Below are 24420 nucleotides of genomic sequence, written 5' to 3'. Positions count from 1 at the left end.
AAATAACAGATTCACTGTAATCCCTTGTGTGTGGGTACCTTTGATTCTATTTTACTGCCCTAAATGTCCTAAATTTATAGTTAAAGCTTACCTGGTTGTACACTGGCAGACAGCAATGAATGGAGATAGAGTGCAAACTGTGCTCTGATCCACTCATCTCCTCCCTCCCAGCCCGTTCCATCCAGAAATACATCATCTCTGTTTTCCATGACATGCTTTACCAGATGGTCAGTGAATCGAAGATCGGCTGTTGTTGGGTTAAGGATCTTCCTCAGTTCAGGATCATGAACCTGGATTCGGGCTTCATCTACCTGAGATTTAAAGAAGCATTTAGTGTAGCATTACACTAAAGTACAGAGATAAATGTATTTTTTATTTAGTCAAAAATAATATAGAGAAAAAAACCTTTCAACCTTACAAGAGTCTTCTACAGGTGAAAGTATAAAAATACAAACAATTCAAATCTTCTAACAAATTCCTAAAGTATCTGCACTCTAATGAATAACAAAACAGGGTGCACAGTCAAACAGCCATCAATTTCAAAATTACCAATTCCAGGACCAGCACTCACTTTGATATGTACAGTGGTGTGCAAAACTATTTGCCCCCTTCCTGATTTCTTATTCTTTTGCATGTTTGTCACACTTAAATGTTTCTGCTCATCAAAAACCGTTAACTATTAGTCAAAGATAACATAATTGAACACAAAATGCAGTTTTCAAATGAAGGTTTACGTTATTAAGGGAGAAAAAAAACTCCAAATCTACATGGGCCTGTGTGAAAAAGTGATTGCCCCCCTTGTTAAAAAATAACAACTGTGGTTTATCACACCTGAGTTCAATTTCAAAGGTTATAAAGCCATTTATAAAGCTTTGGGACTCCAGCGAACCACAGTGAGAGCCATTATCCACAAATGGCAAAAACATGGAACAGTGGTGAACCTTCCCAGGAGTGGCCGGCCGACCAAAATTACCCCAAGAGCGCAGAGACAACTCATCCGAGAGGCCACAAAAGACCCCAGGACAACATCTAAAGAACTGCAGGCCTCACTCGTCTCAATTTTGCTAAAAAACATCTCAATGATTGCCAAGACTTTTGGGAAAATACCTTGTGGACCGACGAGACAAAAGTTGAACTTTTTGGAAGGTGCGCGTCCCGTTACATCTGGCGTAAAAGTAACACAGCATTTCAGAAAAAGAACATCATACCAACAGTAAAATATGGTGGTGGTAGTGTGATGGTCTGGGGTTGTTTTGCTGCTTCAGGACCTGGAAGACTTGCTGTGATAGATGGAACCATGAATTCTACTGTCTACCAAAAAATCCTGAAGGAGAATGTCCGGCCATCTGTTTGTCAACTCAAGCTGAAGCAATCTTGGGTGCTGCAGCAGGACAATGACCCAAAACACACCAGCAAATCCACCTCTGAATGGCTGAAGAAAACCAAAATGAAGACTTTGGAGTGGCCTAGTCAAAGTCCTGACCTGAATCCTATTGAGATGTTGTGGCATGACCTTAAAAAGGCGGTTCATGCTAGAAAACCCTCAAATAAAGCTGAATTACAACAATTCTGCAAAGATGAGTGGGCCAAAATTCCTCCAGAGCGCTGTAAAAGACTCATTGCAAGTTATCGCAAACGCTTGATTGCAGTTATTGCTGCTAAGGGTGGCCCAACCAGTTATTAGGTTCAGGGGGCAATTACTTTTTCACACATGAAAATGTAGATTTGGATTTCTTTTCTCCCTAAATAATAAAAACCCTCATTTAAAAACTGCATTTTGTGTTTACTTGTGTTATCTTTGACTAATAGTTAAATGTGTTTGATGATCAGAAACATTTTGTGTGACAAACATGCAAAAGAATAAGAAATCAGGAAGGGGGCAAATAGTTTTGCACACCACTGTAGGTGTATATTTATCAAAGAGTGAAGTTAGAGATAACCAGTCTGCTAGAGTGCAATTCCAAATTCCACCACTCTACATTTATTTCTATGGGATTTTGAAAGTCGTATTTATCAAAGGAGGAACTTTCACCCATTGATAAATACTCTTTTAAAAACCCCATGGAAATGAATAGAGAGTTATGGAATTTCACTCTAGCAGGCTGTGGCGATCTCTAACTTCATTCTTTGATAAATATACCCTGTAGTGTTTTAGCACTACAGGGTATATTTAGTCCTTGCTACCTTTCTCAAGGATAATATATAAGGATGTGAGTTGGCCAAACCTTAAAATAGCTAAAACAATACAAAAAGGTGCAAAAATGACGTCATGTATGTACACACGCACACACAGGTTACTGCAGAAATTGACAGCGCTCCAAGGACGACTTTATAACATAGTCAAATATGCAAAAAGTGTGGATGTTTATTAGTGGTCCAACGTTTCGGTTCTGTACAGGAACCTTCATCAGAAAAAACAACACAGTGCACTAGTGAGCGTTTTTTAAATAGAGCTAAATGGCACCAAAGAACTGTTACAAAGCGGTTGTGTCAATCATATATATATATATATATATATATATATATATATATATATATATATATATATATATATATATATATATATATATATATATATATATAGTAATTGGATAAGGACCCGCACTCCAATGTTTCGTGAAAAACAAGGGTTTTTATTTCAACTTGTGCATCCAACGTTTCGGCCCATGCCTGGCCTTTTGACCCAGCACCCACAGTAACTCCAAGACTGGATCAGAGTGCGAGCGTTTGTCTATATATATATATATATATATATATATATATATATATATATATATATATATATATATATATATATATATATATATATATATATATATATATATATATATATATAAGCCCGGGGGGGGGGCGAAACTAAAAAGAGTGTGGTTCTGTGTGACAAATATATTTCTTGTATAATCAAACAAACTATTGCATAGTGTTTATCTTTATTTCACATTGATATAAAGGTGTGCTGATCCTGGGCTAATCTGTTTACATATAGACATACACACACACACTTGCTGAGATATTGTACCACATGTTTACATCTTTAGACCAATAGTTTTTAAAGGAGCATTCTGAACTGTAAAACAGTAGTTCTGTTAGCAGTAGGTAGATGTGTCTGTTCACTGATTACATTTTTTGTTCAGACAAAAGGTCCTTTCCTACAACAGCCCATGAATCTATATGGGATAAACAAACGGCAGAGCAAATTTCAGAACCTTTGAAAACCTCTGGACCAGGCCTGGACTGGCAATCTGTGGGTTCTGGCAAATGCCAGAGGGGCTGCTGTATGGTTCCATAGAAAGTTACCATATAGTGGGCTGGTAGGAGGCTGTTTTGGGCTGGTAGGGGGCTGTTTGGGTCTCTGTGTACTTGGAATGGCAGGGCCTATTTTGACTCCCAGTCCAGGCCTGCTCTGGACACATATTTTGTTATATTTAATGCTACCATACAGAAGGTTGAAATCTTATTGGTCAGATAATAGGAGGGCCACTGTTGACAGGGTACCCATATTTTATCAACAAAAAGTAGCAACTAGGGGCTGGAGATACGAAGGGACATTACATGAAGGAGCCCATTTTTTTTAACTCAAAGCAGCTGCTGACCTATTTTTGGATGAGAGGAGAGTCCCTGAAGAGTTTTGTTGTATTTGGTCATACCATGTCAACAAAAAGGTCACAAATGTACAAACTTAAATCTCTCTCTATAGCCATGCATCCATCTAAGTCTGCACCCCCTCAGAAAGCTAGAATTACAAGAAGGCCTTCTCCTATAGAGTGCATTTTAAGCAAATAATTATTTTTTACCATTATTTGCTCATTTGTAATAATAAAACACTACCTTGTAATTGATCCAAACTGAGTTTCATACATCCATATTGATGGCAAAACAATCCTATTGAGTTCATTTTATGTTTTCTTAGTAGACTTAGGGGCACATTTACTAAGGGTTGAAGTGAATTTGAAGTGAATTTTCAAATTCAAAAACTTCAAATTAATTGTTGGGTACTTTGACCATCGAATAGGCCAAATTCGACTCAAATTGAAAAAACGTTGAAAATCGAAGTACTGTCTCTTTTAAAAAACTTCGACTTCGACACTTCGCCACCTTAAACCTGCCGAATTGCTATGTTAGCCTATGGTGACCTCCTAGAACCTATAGCCAACATTTTTAGAAGTCAAAGTTTTTTTTGAAAATCTTTAGATCGATCGATTAAATTGTTCGAATCGAAGGATTTAATCGATCGAACAATTTTACTCACATATGGCCATATTCGATCAAAAAACAACTTCGACTATCGTACTACTGCAATTTGATGGTTGAATTTCGAAGTTTTTTCACTTTGAAATTCGACCCTTAGTAAATGTGCCCCATAGGTATGGAGATTCAAATTACAGAAAGACCCCTTAACGGGAAAGCACCAGGTCCCAAGCATTTTGGATAATGGATCCTATACCTGTGCATATGTATATGTATGTAGCTGTACATGATTATATTTCAAACCAAGTACATTTAAGTAAAAAAAATGCAGTACTACTACCCATGGGCCTGTAGTTCAACAGTTCAGTTCAAACGGCAATTACACACACCTCAACAATGGCATCACTTAGGTGCTTCTGCTGTCTGAAGAGAATATTTGTAGCTCCAGCTACAAATCCACGTACACTGACATCAGAGAGGAGGTGATGCTGTTGCAGAGCCATGTATGGCATACACAGATAGCCCTAAGATGAGAAAGAGCAGGTTAAGAACAGATAAGAAAGAATGCTCAGCATATACAATTAGCTGTGTCAGTGCTACACACAATGCTTCACTTCATTTCATCACCCAGGGGATGCCAAAAATCACAAATAAGGCATATCAGAACATATTTTATAGGCTGTACAATAGACACTTAGCTTAGCACAGCATGTAGTAGTAACTTTATTTTACTTCTCTAGAACACAACCATTGAGACATAAGCTGAATGTAGAAAATTTTTTTTAAATTCTTTTTTTTTCTAGGTTCAATTTTTGTCACTGTTCCTACAGATCCACGGTGATCAAAAAGACTCATTAGCAATGCACTTTTGTAAAGAATCATTTCTCATAATCACATTCTATACATTACTATATGCCAGATCTAGATTTTATAATGAAACATTTACATATATATTCATGTTTTTGGATTAATCTGATGTGGGATACTTCTGACCAGATATTATCAGAAATTACTCTCTGGTTCAAACCTCCTTCGATTTTCTACTTATAGTCAGTCCCCCCTGAGACCATAACATTTTCCCTATAACAGAAATATACATAGATGGATAGTTTAACGTATGATCTCTAATATATCTTTATATTAGAGATCAACAAAGCATTCCATAAGCACATAAAAGTTTTTATACAGGTCATGGAATTCACAGGTGGCTTCTAATAATCTAATAATTACCAATAAGGCGTACATACATTTTTATAATACAGGCATAGGATCCATTATCCGGAAACCTGTTATTCAGAATGCTCTAAATTATGGGAAGGTTGTCTCCCATAGACTCCATTTTAATTAAATAATTCAAAATTTTAATTGCATTTTTCTCTGTAATAACAAAAACGTACCTTGTACTTGATCCAAACTAGGATATAATTAATCCTAACTGGCGGCAAAACAATCCTATTGGGGTTATTTAATGTTTAAATTATTTTTAGTAGACTAAAGGTATGGACATCCAAATTACAGGAATACCCCTTATCTGGAAAACTCCAGGTCCTGTGCATTCTAGATAACAGGTCCCATACCTGTATTATACAGCCATAACAGTGAGTTGCGCAATACACATTACATTGCTAAGCACTGATTATAACATCACCTTTTAAATGGATACATTTTATAGAATATACATGGCTCTTGTGTATCACATAGGTATAATTTATTGGAAACAGGCAGTGCTGCGTTGAAACATTTTCAGTCTCACAGTTGCTCACTTTTGCAACATTTACATGGTCAGGGTATAAGAAAAAAGTACCCACTGTAAACAGTAGAAAGAAATAGTAGATAAAATATCCAAATGGTGATGTTTAGATTAAAGTGTATACTTGCCTGCTTCAGAGCCTACACTCTCTCCTTTGTGCCCCATTGACAGTAAACTTTTGTGACTCAACCATGCCCCTATCGGGGGAAAGCCCCACAGTCTGAGAAACATTGCAATCAGTGGTAAATGTTCTAGCAGTACTGTTCTGGATAACTGATCCCATACCTGTACAGGATCCCTTATCAGCAAATTTAAGATCTGAACACTGTCAGCCACAACCATGTTCTGCCCTTTGTGCTCAAGTACAAGGAGCATGTACAAATTCTATTTTTAGATGCAAAAATATAATTTACCCTGCTCCAGAAAATCCAGTTCTACTAATGAAAGCAAACATTTAGGGGTAGATTTGTCTAAGGTCAAATTTCGAATTTATTTGAATTTTGTTTTACTCCCAGTTCAATGTACTCATAAGTCAACTGGGAGGTTATTTATAAAAAATTGGATCGTCTAAAACTTGATTGAATGGGAACGACCTAAAAAATTTGAATATGAACAAAATTCAAATCGAATATTCAAATTAGAACTGTTTCCATGGTAGAGATGTGATAAATCTCACAATCAAATTTACATTCTAATCGAGGGATTAAAATTAGAATGTGTGAATTTTGACACCATTTTTTTTCCCGAAAATTCTAATTTACTATTCGACCGTTAATAAATCTGCCCCTTAATTTCTATGGGTTACTGAACTGAAGCAAACTTTTCCCATTGTATGAAATATCTACATTCATTTAAATTTACATAAAGCTCTACTTTGTTAATGTTGCAGTCCTTGGTTAAACATGTGGACAACTTACAAAAGAAAATGTTTGTGCAATACTGTATTTATTATTCCTGTCACAAATAACTGACCTTGGTAAAAATGGCCAAGGGCATTCCATACTGGTCTTCTTCTAATCCTGATACAAGGCCTGGAATGTATACAGACTGTCCTGTGTTTGACTGCGGCTGAACTGTTATGGGAGCACTGTCTGAGTTAATTGTATCCGTAGGAAGCAAGTCTGGGTGCTCTGGTGCTGTACTCCAAATTTCCTCTTCATCCCGTGTAATACATTCCTCCAATATGCTAGGATCCAAGGTTTCCCAGTCACTCTCAACAGACTCTGGAGATGTATGTGAGGGAGGCTTCAGTTTTTCAATACTGCCATTAGTGTCGGCCTCATGCTCACAAAGTAATGTATCTATCTTGCTATTCTCTGTATTCTTATTGTATTCTTGGTTTTCTTCTTTAGCATTTAACCCTGAGGCAGCCAAAGTACAGTCCTCTGAATTCGTAACTAACGGATATCCTACGTCTTCTGACATGCTCTTCCGTGGCCTGTAGTGGGAACTGTCTGTAAGGCCATGCTCAATCATCCCTACATTAAACAGAAAACAGTTTAACATTGAAATAAATATTGACTATGAACCTGACTAAACAAATTATTTGTTAGCAGTGAAGCCATAGCGATCCATCTATTTTTTATAAATAATTATGAGACGTTAAGTTGGGGTTCAAGTTAAGTAAGCATCTTACCTGGAAATAGAGATAAGACAGTCATCAGTGCACCAACTAATCTATTCACTGGCGAAACATAAAACAGAACCTGAAACAGTAACAAACTAGAATTATTATTAAGTAATGATATACGCTATGAGATGCATATGCAGGTTCTACACACAGATTTTAAAATACCTAGACTAAAGGGCAGATTTATAAAAATGTGAGATTAGTGTTCACCACAGAAAAATCACCCACTTTTATTCATTCCAATGAGGTTTTTCAAGTGTATGGGTCAAAGTTAGAGTTCACCATTTGATAAATACACTTCTAAAAATCACATAGGAATAAATACAAAGTGGGTGAGTTTTTCTGTGGTAAACTCTAAATAAACATTTGAATAAATCTGCCCCTAATATGAGCTATACAACTGACTGGGACAAATTCCTAGTTCTACATGCCCTGCCTTTTCTGGCAAGCTTTATACCTATACATTAATACATTGGGGTGAAGTAATCACATTGCCAATCCAAGGTTATTATGTTGAAACAGGCTGAGCATTTCTTACCTTTTTCTCAAGCAGGATCAATTTAAACAATATTAGAACCTATACAAAAATAAGCAAATGAACAGGTGGTCAATATAGAACAATGGCATCCCAGTGTACATTATGCTGTTAAAACCAAAATGCTTTAAATTTCCTTATAGCAGGGTTGCCACTAAAACTTTTTACTTTATCCTTAACATACAGTTAATAAAAAATGAAAGTAAAATTGTTAAAAAACAAAAAACACATGCACATCAAATTAAAGGGGCATTTCACCTTCAAGTTCATTTTTAGTATGTTATAGAATAACCAATTCTAAGCAACTTTTCCTTATCCAGCTATTAAATGGGAGTCACTGACCCCACTTAAACAACAAATGCTCTGTAAGACTACAAATGTATTGTTTCTGCTACTTTTCATTAGGGTTGCACTGAATCCACTATTTTGGATTCGACCAAACCCCCGAATCCTTCGCGGAAGATTCGGCCGAATACCGAACCAAATTCTAATTTGCATGTGCAAATTAGGGGTGAGAAGGGGAAAATATTTTTTACTTCCTTGTTTTGTGACAAAGTCACCAGGTTTCCCTCCTGCCCCTAATTTGCAAATGCAAATTAGGATTCGGTTGGCCTGACAAGGCCAAATCATGGCCGAATCCCGAACCGAATCCTGGATTCGGTGCATCCCTACTTTTTATTACTCGTCTTTCTATTCAGGCCCTCTCCTATTCATATTCCAGTCTCTCATTTAAATCAATGCATGATTGCTGGGATTTTTTGGACCTTTTTTTGGCTGAAATTGCAAACTGGAGGGGCGCTGAATAAAAAGCTAAATAATAAATAAACAAAAACCATAAATAAAAAAATACGAAAACCAATTGCAAATTGTCTCTGAATATCACTCTTCACATCAAACAACTTCAATCTCACTATGCGCCGAAAATACGCTAGAGATGCCTTTGCAGCACTTTGCCAGACGAGGTTTCCCAGGGCGCCGCTAATTCACTAAAATCCGAAGTTGCGCTCAAGGAGGCGAAAGGTAGCGAAGTTGTGCTAGCGTTAATTCGTCAAGCAAAGCGAAGCGATGCCTAATTTTCATGCGGCGCCAAGTTACAGTACAATGGACGTATATGTAGCAGCAAATACATTACACTACACAAGCCTGGGGAAGCTTCATAAAATAAAATAGAGTTGTTATTTTGCCCTATACATGTGCCCACTGTATAGTTTAGGTGCCATATGTTAGGAAATGTAGGGGGGAAGGAGGGTGCCCCCAAAAAAATGTACAATATTTTTCATCCTATCAAGTAAAAGACGCCAGCATTTTTTTGGACTTAGAAAAAATATCTACTCTATTGCCCTTCGCCTGGTTTGAGGTGGCGAAGGCAAGTCTGGCGCAAGAGGTAACATTCAGTAAAATCTGCAAGTTAGTGAATTAGTGTAGTTACGTCCCTTCACCATAGCGCAACTTCGCCTGGCGTAAGGGTGCGAAGTAGCGCTAGAGTAGGTCCACTTCGCTAACGAATCTACGCCAGCACCTGTTAGTAAACTGGCAAAGAAACGAAATGACGTTGCGCTGGCGAATTTGCACTAGCGTTAGCCGATTCGCTCTTTAGTAAATTTGCCCCTAAAAGTTAATTTAAAGGTGAACCACCCCTTTAAAACTCAACTGCATCCTTCCGAATGTGTAGTTGAGCAAAAGGAGTAAAAACACAAACCAGACACATTCTGAAATCACAACCGGTGCCCAGATGAACATTGCACGGCCTGCATTAGTATCTGTAGCCTTGTATATGTCACATGCTCAAAAAGACATTTTTTATACCCCGAATTACAGAAAAGCCTTCTCCCATAGACTCCATTTTATCCAAATAATCCAGTTAAATGCTTTCCTTTTTCTCTGTAATAATAAACCAGTACAGGTACGGGATCTGTTATCCAGATTGATAATAATAATATAATAATATTATATGATGTGGAACACTGCTCACTCCTTTGCACTATTGCACTTTTCAAAGCCATATGAATTGTATTGTTATAAGATATATTTAGTTCTTTCTCTGATCTATAAATTTTCTGGACGCTGTATTTGTGTATATGTTTGGGGCGATGTAAACAATAGGGTTACAGGTATAGGAAGTTGCTTAGCAACGAGGTTAACTGGTGCGCATGCTCCATCCTTGAATGTAAACAAATAATGGCACATGTAGAGGAAGTTGCCTAGTAACGGTATAAACAAATGCGTGTGCCTCCTCCTTGAATACGCGCAGTATAGCGCCACGTCACCAAGCCTGATGATTCATCGGCGGAAGTGACGTAGGCGGAAGTGACGTCACGTATACCGGAAGTGTAGGTAGCGCGCGAACGAAGCGTCCAGCTGGTGATTGAACAGGGTATTTATACCTCTAGTAAACTTGGTAAGCATCAGAATCCCCTTGACAAAGGCCTTGGTGCCGAAACGTTGGGGCAGTCAATGTGTTGATTTCTCATTAGATGAAGTTACCCACAGGACTATTTGTCTGCGCTAACTTCATTTTGAGGCCTCTAAATGCCAGATACTTTGGTAAACCTATGAACAATGGCCACCAAACTGTTTGGAGGAACCCTGGCAATCATATTTAGGGTGCTTTTTCTTGGTGCGTAACGATACATGGGTGATATGATGCTGAGAAGTTGAAGCTTTGAGGCAATTTTCAGATATTTCACCAAAACCGACAATTGTGGGAAAGCCTTGCGACTCAGTAGTTTGGAGCAGAAAGGCATGGGTACCCATTTTAGATTCGGTAGAATGTGTACTTTCCAAAAATATATGGGTTTTGGGGGTAAACATATATTTCTGTGTTTTTACCCCACAAAAATGCAGTCAATGTGTTGATTTTTCATTAGCTGAAGTTACCCACGGGACTGTTTGTATGCGCTAACTTCATTTTGGGGCCTCTAAATGCCAGATACTTTGGTAAACACACACCAGGTGCTTATATTGCAGCAGCCAGCGCGTCAGCCGTGAAAATGTATATACACTATTGTCATTTGGGGGTCTCTGTGCGCCACATAGTTTGGTATATCTATGCATATTGGGCATCATTATATGCCCCACATTTCGTAACTTATCAGCATAAAACATCCTAAATATGAACGCCAGGGGTCTACTGAACACTTTGATGCCCAATATGCATAGATATACCAAACTATGTGGCGCACAGAGACCCCCAAATGACAATAGTGTATATACATTTTCACGGCTGACGCGCTGGCTGCTGCAATATAAGCACCTGGTGTGTGTTTACCAAAGTATCTGGCATTTAGAGGCCCCAAAATGAAGTTAGCGCATACAAACAGTCCCGTGGGTAACTTCAGCTAATGAAAAATCAACACATTGACTGCATTTTTGTGGGGTAAAAACACAGAAATATATGTTTACCCCAAAACCCATATATTTTTGGAAAGTACACATTCTACCGAATCTAAAATGGGTACCCATGCCTTTCTGCTCCAAACTACTGAGTCGCAAGGCTTTCCCACAATTGTCGGTTTTGGTGAAATATCTGAAAATTGCCTCAAAGCTTCAACTTCTCAGCACCATATCACCCATGTATCGTTACGCACCAAGAAAAAGCACCCTAAATATGATTGCCAGGGTTCCTCCAAACAGTTTGGTGGCCATTGTTCATAGGTTTACCAAAGTATCTGGCATTTAGAGGCCTCAAAATGAAGTTAGCGCAGACAAATAGTCCTGTGGGTAACTTCATCTAATGAGAAATCAACACATTGACTGCATTTTTGTGGGGTAAAAACACAGAAATAAATGTTTACCCCCCAAACCCATATATTTTTGGAAAGTACACATTCTACTGAATCTAAAATGGGTACCCATGCCTTTCTGCTCCAAACTACTGAGTCGCAAGGCTTTCCCACAATTGTCGGTTTTGGTGAAATATCTGAAAATTGCCTCAAAGCTTCAACTTCTCAGCACCATATCACCCATGTATCGTTATGCACCAAGAAAAAGCACCCTAAATATGATTGCCAGGGTTCCTCCGAACAGTTTGGTGGCCATTGTTCATAGGTTTACCAAAGTATCTGGCATTTAGAGGCCTCAAAATGAAGTTAGTGCATACAAATAGTCCTGTGGGTAACTTCAGCTAATGAAAGATCAACACATTAACTGCATTTTTTGTGGGGTAAAAACACAGAAATATATGTTTACCCCCAAACCCATACATTTTTGGAAAGTACACATTCTACAGAATCTAAAATGGGTACCCATGCCTTATTGCTCCAAACTACTGAGTCGCAAGGCTTTCCCAAAGTTGTCGGTTTTGGTGAAATATCTGAAAATTGCCTCAATGCTTCAACTATCCAGCATCATATCGCCCATGTATCATTACGTATCACAAAAAAGCACCCAAATTGTGATTGCCAGGGGTCCTCCAAACAGTTTGGTGCCCACTGTGCATAGGTTTACCAAAGTATATGGCATTTAGAGGCCCCAAAATGAAGTTAGCACATACAAATTGTCCTGTGGGTAACTTCAGCTAATGAAAAATCAGCACATTGTCTGCATTTTTGTGGGGTAAAAACACAGAAATATATGTTTACCCCCCAAACCCATACATTTTTGGAAAGTACACATTCTACAGAATCTAAAATGGGTACCCATGCCTTTCTGCTCCAAACTACTGAGTCGCAAGGCTTTGCCAAATTTGGCGGTTTTGGTGAAATATCTGAAAATTGCCTCAAAGCTTCAACTTTCCAGCATCGTATTGTCCATGTATCATTACCAGCATAAAGTATCCTAAATATAAACATAGGGGTCTACTAAATAGTTTGATGCCCAATGTGCATAGATATACCAAACTATGTGGCGCACAGAGACCCCCAAATGACAATATGTATAGACATTTTCACGGCTGACGCGCTGGCTGCTGCAACATAACCACCCGGTGTGTGTTATGCGACATTAGACCACCTAACAGTACAGAGACCCCAGAAAACCATATATTTTCAGAAAGTACACATTCTGACGAATCCAATATGGGTAAATAAGTGTTTCTACTACAAACTGCCAAACTGCAAAGCAATGCTGAACATAACGTTTTTTATCAAATTTCTGAAAATCGTCACAAAGCTTGAATTTTACCCCATTATATGCCCCACATTTCGTAACTTATCAGCATAAAACATCCTAAATATGAACGCCAGGGGTCTACTGAACACTTTGACGCCCAATATGCATAGATATACCAAACTATGTGGCGCACAGAGACCCCCAAATGACAATAGTGTATATACATTTTCACGGCTGACGCGCTGGCTGCTGCTGCTGGTGTGTGTATTATGCGACATTAGACCCCCCTAACAGTACAGAGACCCCAGAAAACCATATATTTTCAGAAAGTACACATTCTGACGAATCCAATATGGGTAAATAAGTGTTTCTACTACAAACTGCCAAACTGCAAAGCAATGCTGAACATAACGGTTTTTATCAAATTTCTGAAAATCGTCACAAAGCTTGAATTTTACCCCATTATATGCTCCACGTTTCGTAACGTATCAGCATAAAACATCCTAAATATGAACGCCAGGGGTCTACTGAACACTTTGATTCCCAATATGCATAGATATACCAAACTATGTGGCGCACAGAGACCCCCAAATGACAATAGTGTATATACATTTTCACGGCTGACGCGCTGGCTGCTGCAATATAAGCACCTGGTGTGTGTATTATGCGACATTAGACCCCCCTAACAGTACAGAGACCACAGAAAACCAGATATTTTCAGAAAGTACACATTCTGACGAATCCAATATGGGTAAATAAGTGTTTCTACTACAAACTGCCAAACTGCAAAGCAATGCTGAACATAACGGTTTTTATCAAATTTCTGAACATCGTCACAAAGCTTGAATTTTACCCCATTATATGCTCCACGTTTCGTAACGTATCAGCATAAAACATCCTAAATATGAACGCCAGGGGTCTACTGAACACTTTGATGCCCAATATGCATAGATATACCAAACTATGTGGCGCACAGAGACCCCCAAATGGATATATAGTAGATAAAATTTACAAGGCAAAACAAAATAAGGCAGTAAAGAGTGAAATGAAAAAAAATCCAATAAAACCACAAAAATCAATGTTTTTTTTCCAGAATAATGTTATCGGCCGTCAGAATCACAGTTTGAATATTTTAGCTGGGCCAAACAGGTTATACGGCTAGAAACAAGTGAACACAACATATGCAGAGCTGAAAATGCAATAAAATGGCTAAAAATTCAATAAAATGGCTAAAAATGCACCAAAATTGCAATATAATCACCGAATCACAGTACGGTTAGCGAATACGCTATTCGTAATGGCAATAAAACATTTTTTTCAGCCAAAAAAAGAGACGATGCAATAAGAAAAAAAAAAGCCACAATGCCATGTATGTGCGTGTGCGTGTGTACAAATGGTAAATTACATGTTATGTGCGCGTGTGTGCGTGTGCACGTGTGCACGTGTGTGTAAGTGCAGTGAGTGTAAGTGACCCCCCCAATCCCCAAAAATGTATGTGTAAGTGTGAATCTAAGTGTGTATTACTGTAATAAGTGTGTGTTGGTGTGTTTGTGTGTGTAATTGTTGCACTAACCTGAAAAAGTCGCTGAAGACTGTTGCACGCGATGTGGAGGGGTCCCAGGAAGACATCTGCGACGATCTGCGTGTTCCTGTGCTGTGGGGGCGGAGATCAACGGCGCAGTGCAGGCTGCAGCAGCAGGACACGTAAGTAACACGTGCCTGCTGCTGCTTTTGGGCCCCTGGGCGATCGCGCCCCAGGGGCCACTCGATCCCCTGCTCTGCTCGTTGCCTAGGGGCAGGGGATCGAAGTGGAACGGAGTGAGCGGCTCTAACAGCCGCTCCTCCGCTCCAGAACCCGGAAGTGCTGCAGAACGTAGAATCTACGTTCTGTGGCATTTCAAGTTACTTTTCCACAGAACGTAGATTCTACGTTCTGTGGCACTTAAAGGGTTAAACCACCCTTTTTGCCAAATTGTTTTTGTTTTGAGTGTGCAAACATGCAGATGAATCCAGATTGATCAGGACCTGGGGTTTGTACTTTGGATCTTCACTGCTTAAAGCTGGCCATAGATGCAAAGATCCGATCGTACGAATCATCGTACGATCGGACTTTCCCATCTCCCGACCCGCCACTAACCATTCAGATCAAAGTCTTACCAGTCAGATCAAATAAAGTAGTTAAAGAACAGATCAGCAATGTTCTGCCCCTGACAGCAATCGTACGATATCTATGTCCAACCAAAGCTAGTGACAGTCTCCCACTGAAAATCGTACGATCGGCAATATACGCAGAGATATTATCGGCAGCCGACAGAAATTTTCTAACCTGTCCGATCGACCAAACGACCGATCTCCGCCGGACGAAAAATGTCGTGACTCTCCACACACGGTCCGAACATCGTACGAATCCTCGATTCGTACGATCAAATCTTTGCGTCTATGGCCAGCTTTAGTCTACTAGAAAATCATGTAAACATTAATTAAGCCATTAGACTGGTTCCAATAAGGATTAATTATATTTAAGTTTGGATCAAGTTCTGTTGGGTGTATTTAATGTTTAAATTAGAAACAGCTCTAGTAGCTAATAGTAGGAGGCTAGGAGCAGCAAACAGCAATGTCACACTACAAGGCCATAAAGCAGAAGGCTACACTAGAAACTTAGTTTCATCATCACCTTCATGATTTTTCCATTTGTGTCGTTAGTGGTTATTTACGATATTATACAATGTCCAGAACCCACCTGGGGTTCAGTTACATTAATAAGTGACTGACACAAAAACTGCTGTACAATTCTTATTTGTTAGTACATGAAGATAATATGATATAATGATGCATCACCTTGTGCCTGAAATGTAGGACTAGATCTCTTGGAGATAAACCTAGAATACAAAAAAAATTAGTTAGTTTACGAAAATGAAAAGAATCAATGAAAAGTCTACTCTTACTTGCTACTATACTACTAAAAGGAAGATATGCAAACTGCTAACTAAGATGTTCATTTTTAGATAGCTGAACCAGAGAACATGCCACACACTTCCACACAGCACAGATAACCGGATGTTATGCTAATGCAAAGAAATCCTTCTCCTAGACCCAAGTGGGATTATTACACTAGTTGCCTAGAAGCACCTCGCAATCAAATTCTGAGCCCCTGAAGAGGGGAAGCAACACACAGTAAATTTGTTTCACACACATTTTCCAAATGCAACCAACACAATTTGTGCAGTGAGATGCTCATGGATTTCACTTGCTGTCTGATTTCAATATGATCCAACTAACAAAAATCATGGCTAAATTGTCTGCAGTCTGCACAATATGTCAGTTTATGAATTTACAAATACTACTACAATACTAAAACTTTTGAAGACATCTATAATCAAAACACTTGTTTTGTGGCATGAGCAATTATCTCATCAATACATATTTGTTAGTTAAAGGTATTGACGGTCATAGGAAGTTGAATTGCGATTCCATACATGCAAATTACACCCATTATAGTTTCCACATGTTGAGATTTAAGATGCATTAGAAGTAAACTGTTTTTCTGCCAGTAATCTGGCAGTTTTAAATATGCTTTGGGGACGGGGCAGTTCACCTTTATATTATTGATATTTAAAGAGGAATATTACTATGAAGATTTTCATTCATCCAGGTCATGTCATATCTAATATAAGTAATTCAAAAAAGAAGAAACGCTTTTTTTTGTCCCTTTTATTGATTATTTCACACATGGGTTTTCTCCACTAGCGGAAACATCTTCCATTTTTTTTTCCCTCTTCTTCTGTGAGAATTGACAGGAACTTCATCTACCTGTCAGTGCCCACATGGACAGGTATCAGACTGAAAATGCACAGGCAGATGCAATTATGAAAGTGAAGGATGAATGCTGTTAACTTTTTTTTTCCATCTATTATTTTTTCATCCTAATTAAAACAATATACGTGCAGTTCAACATTTTGGGTATGGACACTCAACAGACATATTCTCATGGTATACTTTATAGTAGTTCACCAAGTGCCTGAATATTTCTGAGCCACCAGGTAAACTGGATTTTATTTACCAAGATAAAGCTGTGATCCTTCTATTGCACTTCCTCCTAATGAGCCATTCATGTGTTCATAAAGTTCCTAAAACACAAAATATACATATATATGTAAATAAAACCAATAATTTAACAGAAACAAAGAAACCATAAGGAGAGGAATAAAAACATTTTTATAAATGGGCATTCCACAGCCTTTCGGCCCTTACCACAAACAACCATTTTCTCTGTTTCAAATAAAAGTTCAGTTCCTCAAGTCTACTTAAATGGTGTTTTGGTCCTTTTCTATGTGAAAAAAAGATTCCCCACTATCTGTCTAAAATGTCCTCTAATACTGACATCACCTTTAACAGGCCTGCTGTACTGATGTTGGCATTATTTCCCATTTCTTACACATATGGACTTATTCAGTGCATGCACCATACCTTAAGAATTGAGATTTGAGAGAAATCTTTCTCTTCAAAATATGCATGAGTAATCAGTTGAAGTTTTGCTTGAAGAAGACCGTATAGAGGCTTGACAAGACAAAAATAAAATACAAAATGTTAAACAGGAAACAATTACAGAAAGGCATCTATGTAATAATTAAACTGGCGGCCCCAACAGGATTTGGTTGCTGGGGTCCAAATTACCCTAGCAACTATGCATTGATTTGAATGAGAGACTGGAATATGAATAGGAGAGGGCCTGAACAGAAGGATGAGTAATAAAAAATAGCAACAACAAATATATTTGTAGCTTTACAGAGCATTTGTTTTTGGATGGGGTCAGTGACCCCATCTGAAAGCTGGAAAGAGTCAAAAGAAAAAGGCAAATAATTGCTTAGAGATTCTATAAAATACTAAAAGTAAACTTAAAGGTGAACCACCCCTTATAGTAGAAAAAGATGCAGCTGGAACATTTAAATAATCAACTGAACTTACAAATGCTTTATCAAGCCGAAAGAGTGTATAATGAAAATAAATGTATTTATATCCTTTTACTATCTGAAGTGCTGAGGGAGACAATGATGCTATAAAAATGATAATAATCATCATAAGGGCAAACATAGGGAAATTCTCAAAAGTGAGGCTCACAGTAATAGGCTATGTATTACAGCTAGTATCTCATGAGTGTAGTTTTTAATGGTGTCGTTTTTAATACTATATTAAACTGTGTGCCTTGCACATAATTCATTCTATCCTTTAAAATGTTGTTTTTAGTCTCAGATCATAATGCATGTAGATGTGTTTGCAGCACAGCCAGTACAGAATGATGCCTTTTCTTATCTCCTATTCTCACATCTGCCACAAGGTGTTGCATGGATACATAATAAGCAGTTTAGATGATTTCTCAGTTATTTTCCACCAACATTTTAGAAGGGTAAGGGGTGCCTGGAGTATTAGGACATATCAGGAGAGATATTTTCTGAACAATATATGCTTGTTTTAAATCTGTACACAAGAATGAAGCGCTCACCTCCGTTTCTTATCCCTTGAGGACCAGGTGCTTAGCAGTCAAAATCCCACTCTGCCATGGGTATCAATCATATGCAAATGTCCAACAAACCGCAGCACACTGACACGTTGTTTCTTGTGAAAAAATCTTTTGTGATTTATTGGCTCAGTAGACAAAAAAATGCCATTTTTGGCAAAAATGGCATTTTTTTGTCTACTGAACCAATAAATCACAAAAGATTTTTTCACAAGAAACAACGTGTCAGTGTGCTGCGGTTTGTTGGACATTTGTTTTAAATCTGTAGTGATATACTGAGACAATTTGCTGAGACAATCGGTTTTCATTTTTTATTATTTGTGGTTTTTCAGTTATTTTTTATTCAGCAGTTTGCAATTTGAGCTATTTGGTTGCTAGGGTCCAGATGAGAGGGCCTGAAAGATGAGTAGCAATAACAATATATTTGTAAACTTAAGGTGCATTTGTTTTTAGATGTGGTCAGTGACCCCCATTTAAAAGTTGGAAAGAGTCAAAACAAGAAAGCAAATGATTAAAAAATATATAAAAAATAATAAAGTCCAATTGAAAAGTTGCTTAGAACTGTTAACTGTATAACATACTAAATGTTGTGAACCACCCCTTCAACAACACTCTGTATGCGTTTAGGAATTGAGGAGACCAATTGCTGTACTTCTGAAAGTGAAATGTTGCCCTGTTCTTGCCTGATATAGAAATTTAGCTGTTGAACAATTTGGGGTCTCCTATGTTGTATTTTTCATTTTATAATGCACCAAATGTTGATGTTGTAGTTGGCTGATAGGTCAGGACTACACACAAGCCAGTTTACTCTTTTACAAAGAAGATTAACTGCTGTAATACGAGTAGAATGCGTTTGGCATTGTCTGACTAATATAAGCAAGGCCTTCCCTGAAAAACCATCATCTGTGTAGCAGCATATATTGCTCCAAAACCATATTGTAAACCTATATACCCATGCCATGTGCACGAATGCTCCCCTATGCCATCAAAGATGCTGACTTTTGAACTGTGCGCCGATAAGAAGTCCTTCTCCTCTTTAGTCAGAGAATGTGACATACTGTATATATGGTTTCTTCTTTGCATAGTAGAGTTTTAACTTGCATTTGTAAATGCAGGATGAACTGTGTTCATAGACAATGGTTTTGGAAGTATTCCTAAGCTCATGCAGTGATTTACACTACAGAATTGTGTTTGTTTTTGATGCAGTGCTGCCTGAGGGCCCTAAGATCATGGCCATCTAGTATTGGCTTTTGGCCTTGTATAACAAGATTTCTCTAGCTTTTCTGAATCTTTTAAAGGGAATGTGAACCCAAAAAATAATATTTTGCTTAATAACAGAAAACATAATTCTGTGCAGCTGTGCAACATTTTCTATGGTTTTGAAATTATTTGTACATGTATGGGATCCGTCATCCAGAAACCCATTATCCAGAAAGCTCCGAATTACAGAAAGGCTGTCTCCCATTGTATACAAATAATCTATATTTTTTCAAAATGATTTCCTTTTTTCTCTCTAATAATAAAAGAGTACCTTCTACTTGATCCAAACTAAAATATAATTAATCCTTATTGGAAATTCAACCTATTGGGTTTATTTAATATTTACATGATTTTCTAGTAGACTTAAGGTATGAAGTTTATGGAAAGATCTGTTTATCCAGGAAAACCCCCCAGGTCCCAAACATTCTGGATAACAGATCCCATACCTGTATATGTATTGCTATTGAAAGCAGTGTTTTGCTGTCCCTTCCTATTCTCTGCCCTGATGGTTCAGACTGTTGATACAATGTATAAATCAGCTGATTAACACACCTGTCTGATGGAGAACCAAGACTTTTGCAACATTGTTTAAAAGTAACAACTGGGAGTTAAGCAAGTGCTGTTTTTAATAGCAATTGTTTTTACAAATATCTTTAAAAGCACTGAAAACTTTTAAAAAAATGTATATTGGAAAGTTGCTTAGAATTATTATTTTCTTTTATTAGGCACATTTTTATTTTGGGGTTGACTTGCCCTTTAAACATATTATATACTGAAGATAAAAAATCCCAAAATTATTCTTAAATTATTTTTAAATTGTTCAATATTTGCCCACACACTACTTTACAAATTCAAAATGAGAATATATTTTAAAAAATGATTAACATTTCATATGTTGTCTTTGTCTTTGTGCTATTTACAATCAAATATTGGGTTTAAGTGATTTTCAGATTATCCCTTTCCATTTTATAGTGCCCTAACTATTTTGAGAACAGGGTTTTATGTACGTTACTATTCTCTCTATAAGTATTTGCATATAGTGACAGCAGCACCAGTGCATTCATTTTGTTTGACTTGAATATTAATATTTTTATAATTCAAAATATCCATGTATCTGTATTTATCTACTCATATATACAAAGAAAGCATAAATGTTCAAAGAAATATTCAATCCCTTTGTTGATAATGACATTCATGAAATACAAGTGTCTTTTAACAGTTTAAAGTAAAATTAAAAATACATAAATCAATAAAACTACAAAATATTAAAAACAAACACTTAGTAGTAAGCTAATTGCATCCATTTGCTTAATCAAAGATGTACAAAAGCAGTATCTTACCAGTTGGCTAAGTACACAAACACTTTTCTGCACTGTTTCTCTGGTAACATCAGCTTGACGCACTTTTAAGGCCTGTAAAGCACATTTATTTATTTAATTAATGTATTAGCACTATTTTTCTAACAATCATATAAACTCATTTTGAGCAAAACCTTTAAAATATAAACAAAATTATGCATGGAAGACTCCAAAGTTATTCCTCGTGTGTGGTGACTTGAAAAAAGACACATTTCAGCCAAGTAGAAAATTATTGTTTGGTTTAGTTTTGGTTACTATAGTGATGCAAATTAGAATTATTAAATTGAGTGCCATACTACAAGCAACCTTTAATAAATAGATAAAAAAGTTTGACAATTGAATAAGTCATGGTAGTGTGGTCCCAGCACAGCTCCCATTTATGTGTGATATACATTTGTACCTAGTTTGTTTCAATTTTTGTTTTGGTATTATATGAAATTTTGCTTATTTGCGGATAAACGGTAGCAAGAGTAACAGTTTGCTCAATTTTCATTTGAAATATTAGTATACAGGCAGTTTCCAAGTTACAAACATCCAACTTACATCCAACTCGTATTTACAAACAGAGGCAGAGGTACAGTAATGCACAGTGATTTGCTTGGCATTTATTAGCATTTTTCTTAAAAACCACCAGCACAAACCCCCTCTGTTGTGTGTGGTCTACTGCGGAGCGCCCCTACACCTCTCTTGCTGCCATGTATCTTCACTCAGAATGCATAGAAATATATACAGTACTTTGTTAAGACAAACAGCTAAATTGCATTTAATAGGTAAATTGTACCTGTTCCAACTTACATACAAATTCAACTTAAGAACAAACCAATAGAATCTTGTGTGTAACTTGGGAACTGCCTGTAATTAGAGAACTGTACCTTAGCTTCAATCTGCCTGTAACAGGAAACACCATAAACTGTTTTCTGGTCTCCACATCTGGGTGGAAGATGAAAAAACACTGTGTCTGGAGAGAATGAAAATAATTGTAATTAAACACAAAGACAATATAAAAATGACATGAACAAGATGGCTCTTGGTTCTATTGTAATCATGCTTCATAATTAAGTTCATGCTTCATAATTAAGTTAATCTACTTGCTATTCTGATCCTGCGGATACAGAGGCTAAACTAACTTTGGAGGGGAAGATCATTTTTACATACAGTTTGGAAATGTGCAAGGCATTCTAGAAATAATAAAATGTGTATTGTATATGCATATTTTTTATTATTATGATGTACATAATATACAAAAATATTTTATTTACTGTTTTTGGATTTAGGGGCAGATTTATCAAGGGTCGAATTTCGAAGTACAAAAAACTTTGAAATTCGACCATCGAATTGAAAAACGTAGAATTCGAATATCGAAATCAAAGTTTTTTCACCGAATTTGGCAAGCCTACGATCGAATAAAATCGGTAAATCGAACGATTTTAGCGTACGATCGAAGGATTTTTATTCGATGTGTAAACACTTGTAGTTTGTAGAAGGTCCCCATAGGCTAACATCGCAATTCGGCAGGTTTAGTTTGGCGAAGTATTGAAGTCAAAGTTTTTTTAAAGAGACAGTACTTCGAATGTTTGAATATTCTAAAGATTTTTACTTCGAATCGAAGTCGAAGTAAATTAAAAGTCGTAGTATACTATTCGATGGTCCAAGTATCCAAAAAATTACTTCGAAATTCAAACTTTTTGTACTTCAAAAATTCACTCGAACCTTAGTAAATCTGCCCCTTAGAGTAAGACTACATTTTATGGATTGCCAATGTAAAATTTCAAATGGTATAAAAAATAAAGGCGTTTTTTGAAAAAAGATGAGGTGGCAGGGGGTCTGGAGGGGGGTGTGAGGGCCCCTAAAGTAGCAGCCCTCATAATGGTAATTTGTACAAAGTTAAATTTGATCTTCTGTTGCAATTAAGCTGTACTGAAGGAAAAAACTGCAATATTCATTTTAATATAGTACCTTAAATGCATTTCTTTATTTACTTACAGATTTTCATGGTTGCATATAGCACATTTTTTATTTCCAAATTTTATCAGCATCATTTTTTGTACAGGGAGTCCCTGGGTTACAAACATTTGACTTAAGCTGGCCATAGATGTTGAGATTTTTAAAAGATCCGATCGTCATTGTGAGACGATCGTACGAATTGTCCAATAACTAAAAAGACCAATTTTGCCAGGAAAACAAAGGGTAGCTGACTGCTTGGCCCTGCAAACATAGATAGATTGCACTGGGGCAGACAAAGATTTTTTAACCTGGCCGATCAATTTCCTGACAGATGTCAACCGAAAAATCGTAAAATGTTCGATCGTTCGAATCTCACTAACCGGACTATAATTTCAAAGGACTGGTCGGACTTCGCTAAAATCGGTCGTTCGGCAAGAGAAATCTTTCAGTCTATGGGGACCTTTACATACAACTCACATTAACAAACAGAGGATTACTGTAATGTACTGTTGTTTGCTTTGCCTTTATTAGCATTTAGCTTTTATAAACCACCGCCTCAACCCCCTTTGGCATGTGTTGTCTACTGCAGAGCACAGAAAGATAAAAATAAATACTATGTTAAGACAAACATCTATGTTGCATTTAAAATGTAAATGTACCTGTTGCAACTTACATACAAATTCAACTAAATAAAAAACCTACAGACCCTATCTCGTAATTAACCAGGGGACTGCCTGTAAAACAGGGAATTATTTATAGATGTATGTTAACTGGCTGGGGCTTAAAAGCTCCTTGCATTTTCCATATAGCCCCTGAGTTATGCTATTAGATAGTGTTGGAAGGGAATTATTCACAGGTGTATGTTTGTTGGCTCGGGCTTAAAGGCTCCCTGCTTTCTCACTAGAGCTCCCGAGCTAAGGGTAAGTGCACTGTTGGTCTTAATACTCAGTCAAATTGGTCGCTGGGGGTCTTGATTTTAAATGCACTACAATGCTCACAAATAGTGTAGAACTCACGTACAATGAGGGGCCTTGATGTGGCACGTGAGCTCACATATTTTGGCCAAAGTGTGGTTCTAACACCTAATTTTTTGTAACAATTATTTTTGAAGGCAAACTGCACTGGCAATCTTTCTCTTTGTCTGTGTGTGTGTGTGTGTGTGTGTATACACAAATTATGTGGTTAATTAGG

At 37.3% G+C, this 24420-nt stretch overlaps 1 protein-coding gene across 1 annotated transcript in view; it reads right to left on the bottom strand.

The window, feature by feature from the left end:
• avl9.L (AVL9 homolog (S. cerevisiase) L homeolog) overlaps positions 1-24420 on the bottom strand; it is a 43031-nt gene that overhangs the window by 5453 nt on the left and 13158 nt on the right. Inside the window, exons 3-12 of the mRNA XM_018267588.2 lie at positions 22158-22243; positions 21268-21339; positions 17620-17709; positions 17213-17279; positions 15991-16031; positions 8107-8145; positions 7575-7644; positions 6911-7416; positions 4578-4712; positions 92-311 (exon numbers count right to left, since the gene is read on the bottom strand). Of these exons, the coding sequence (XP_018123077.1) occupies positions 92-311; positions 4578-4712; positions 6911-7416; positions 7575-7644; positions 8107-8145; positions 15991-16031; positions 17213-17279; positions 17620-17709; positions 21268-21339; positions 22158-22243 (1326 nt within the window). The remainder of the gene's footprint in view (positions 1-91; positions 312-4577; positions 4713-6910; positions 7417-7574; positions 7645-8106; positions 8146-15990; positions 16032-17212; positions 17280-17619; positions 17710-21267; positions 21340-22157; positions 22244-24420) is intronic.

This window comes from Xenopus laevis, chromosome 6L, assembly GCF_017654675.1.
Source record: "Xenopus laevis strain J_2021 chromosome 6L, Xenopus_laevis_v10.1, whole genome shotgun sequence".
In the NCBI taxonomy this organism is placed as follows: domain Eukaryota; kingdom Metazoa; phylum Chordata; class Amphibia; order Anura; family Pipidae; genus Xenopus; species Xenopus laevis.
The sequence above is the reverse complement of the archived record's forward strand: the minus strand, read 5'-3'. Positions and strand labels throughout refer to the sequence as shown.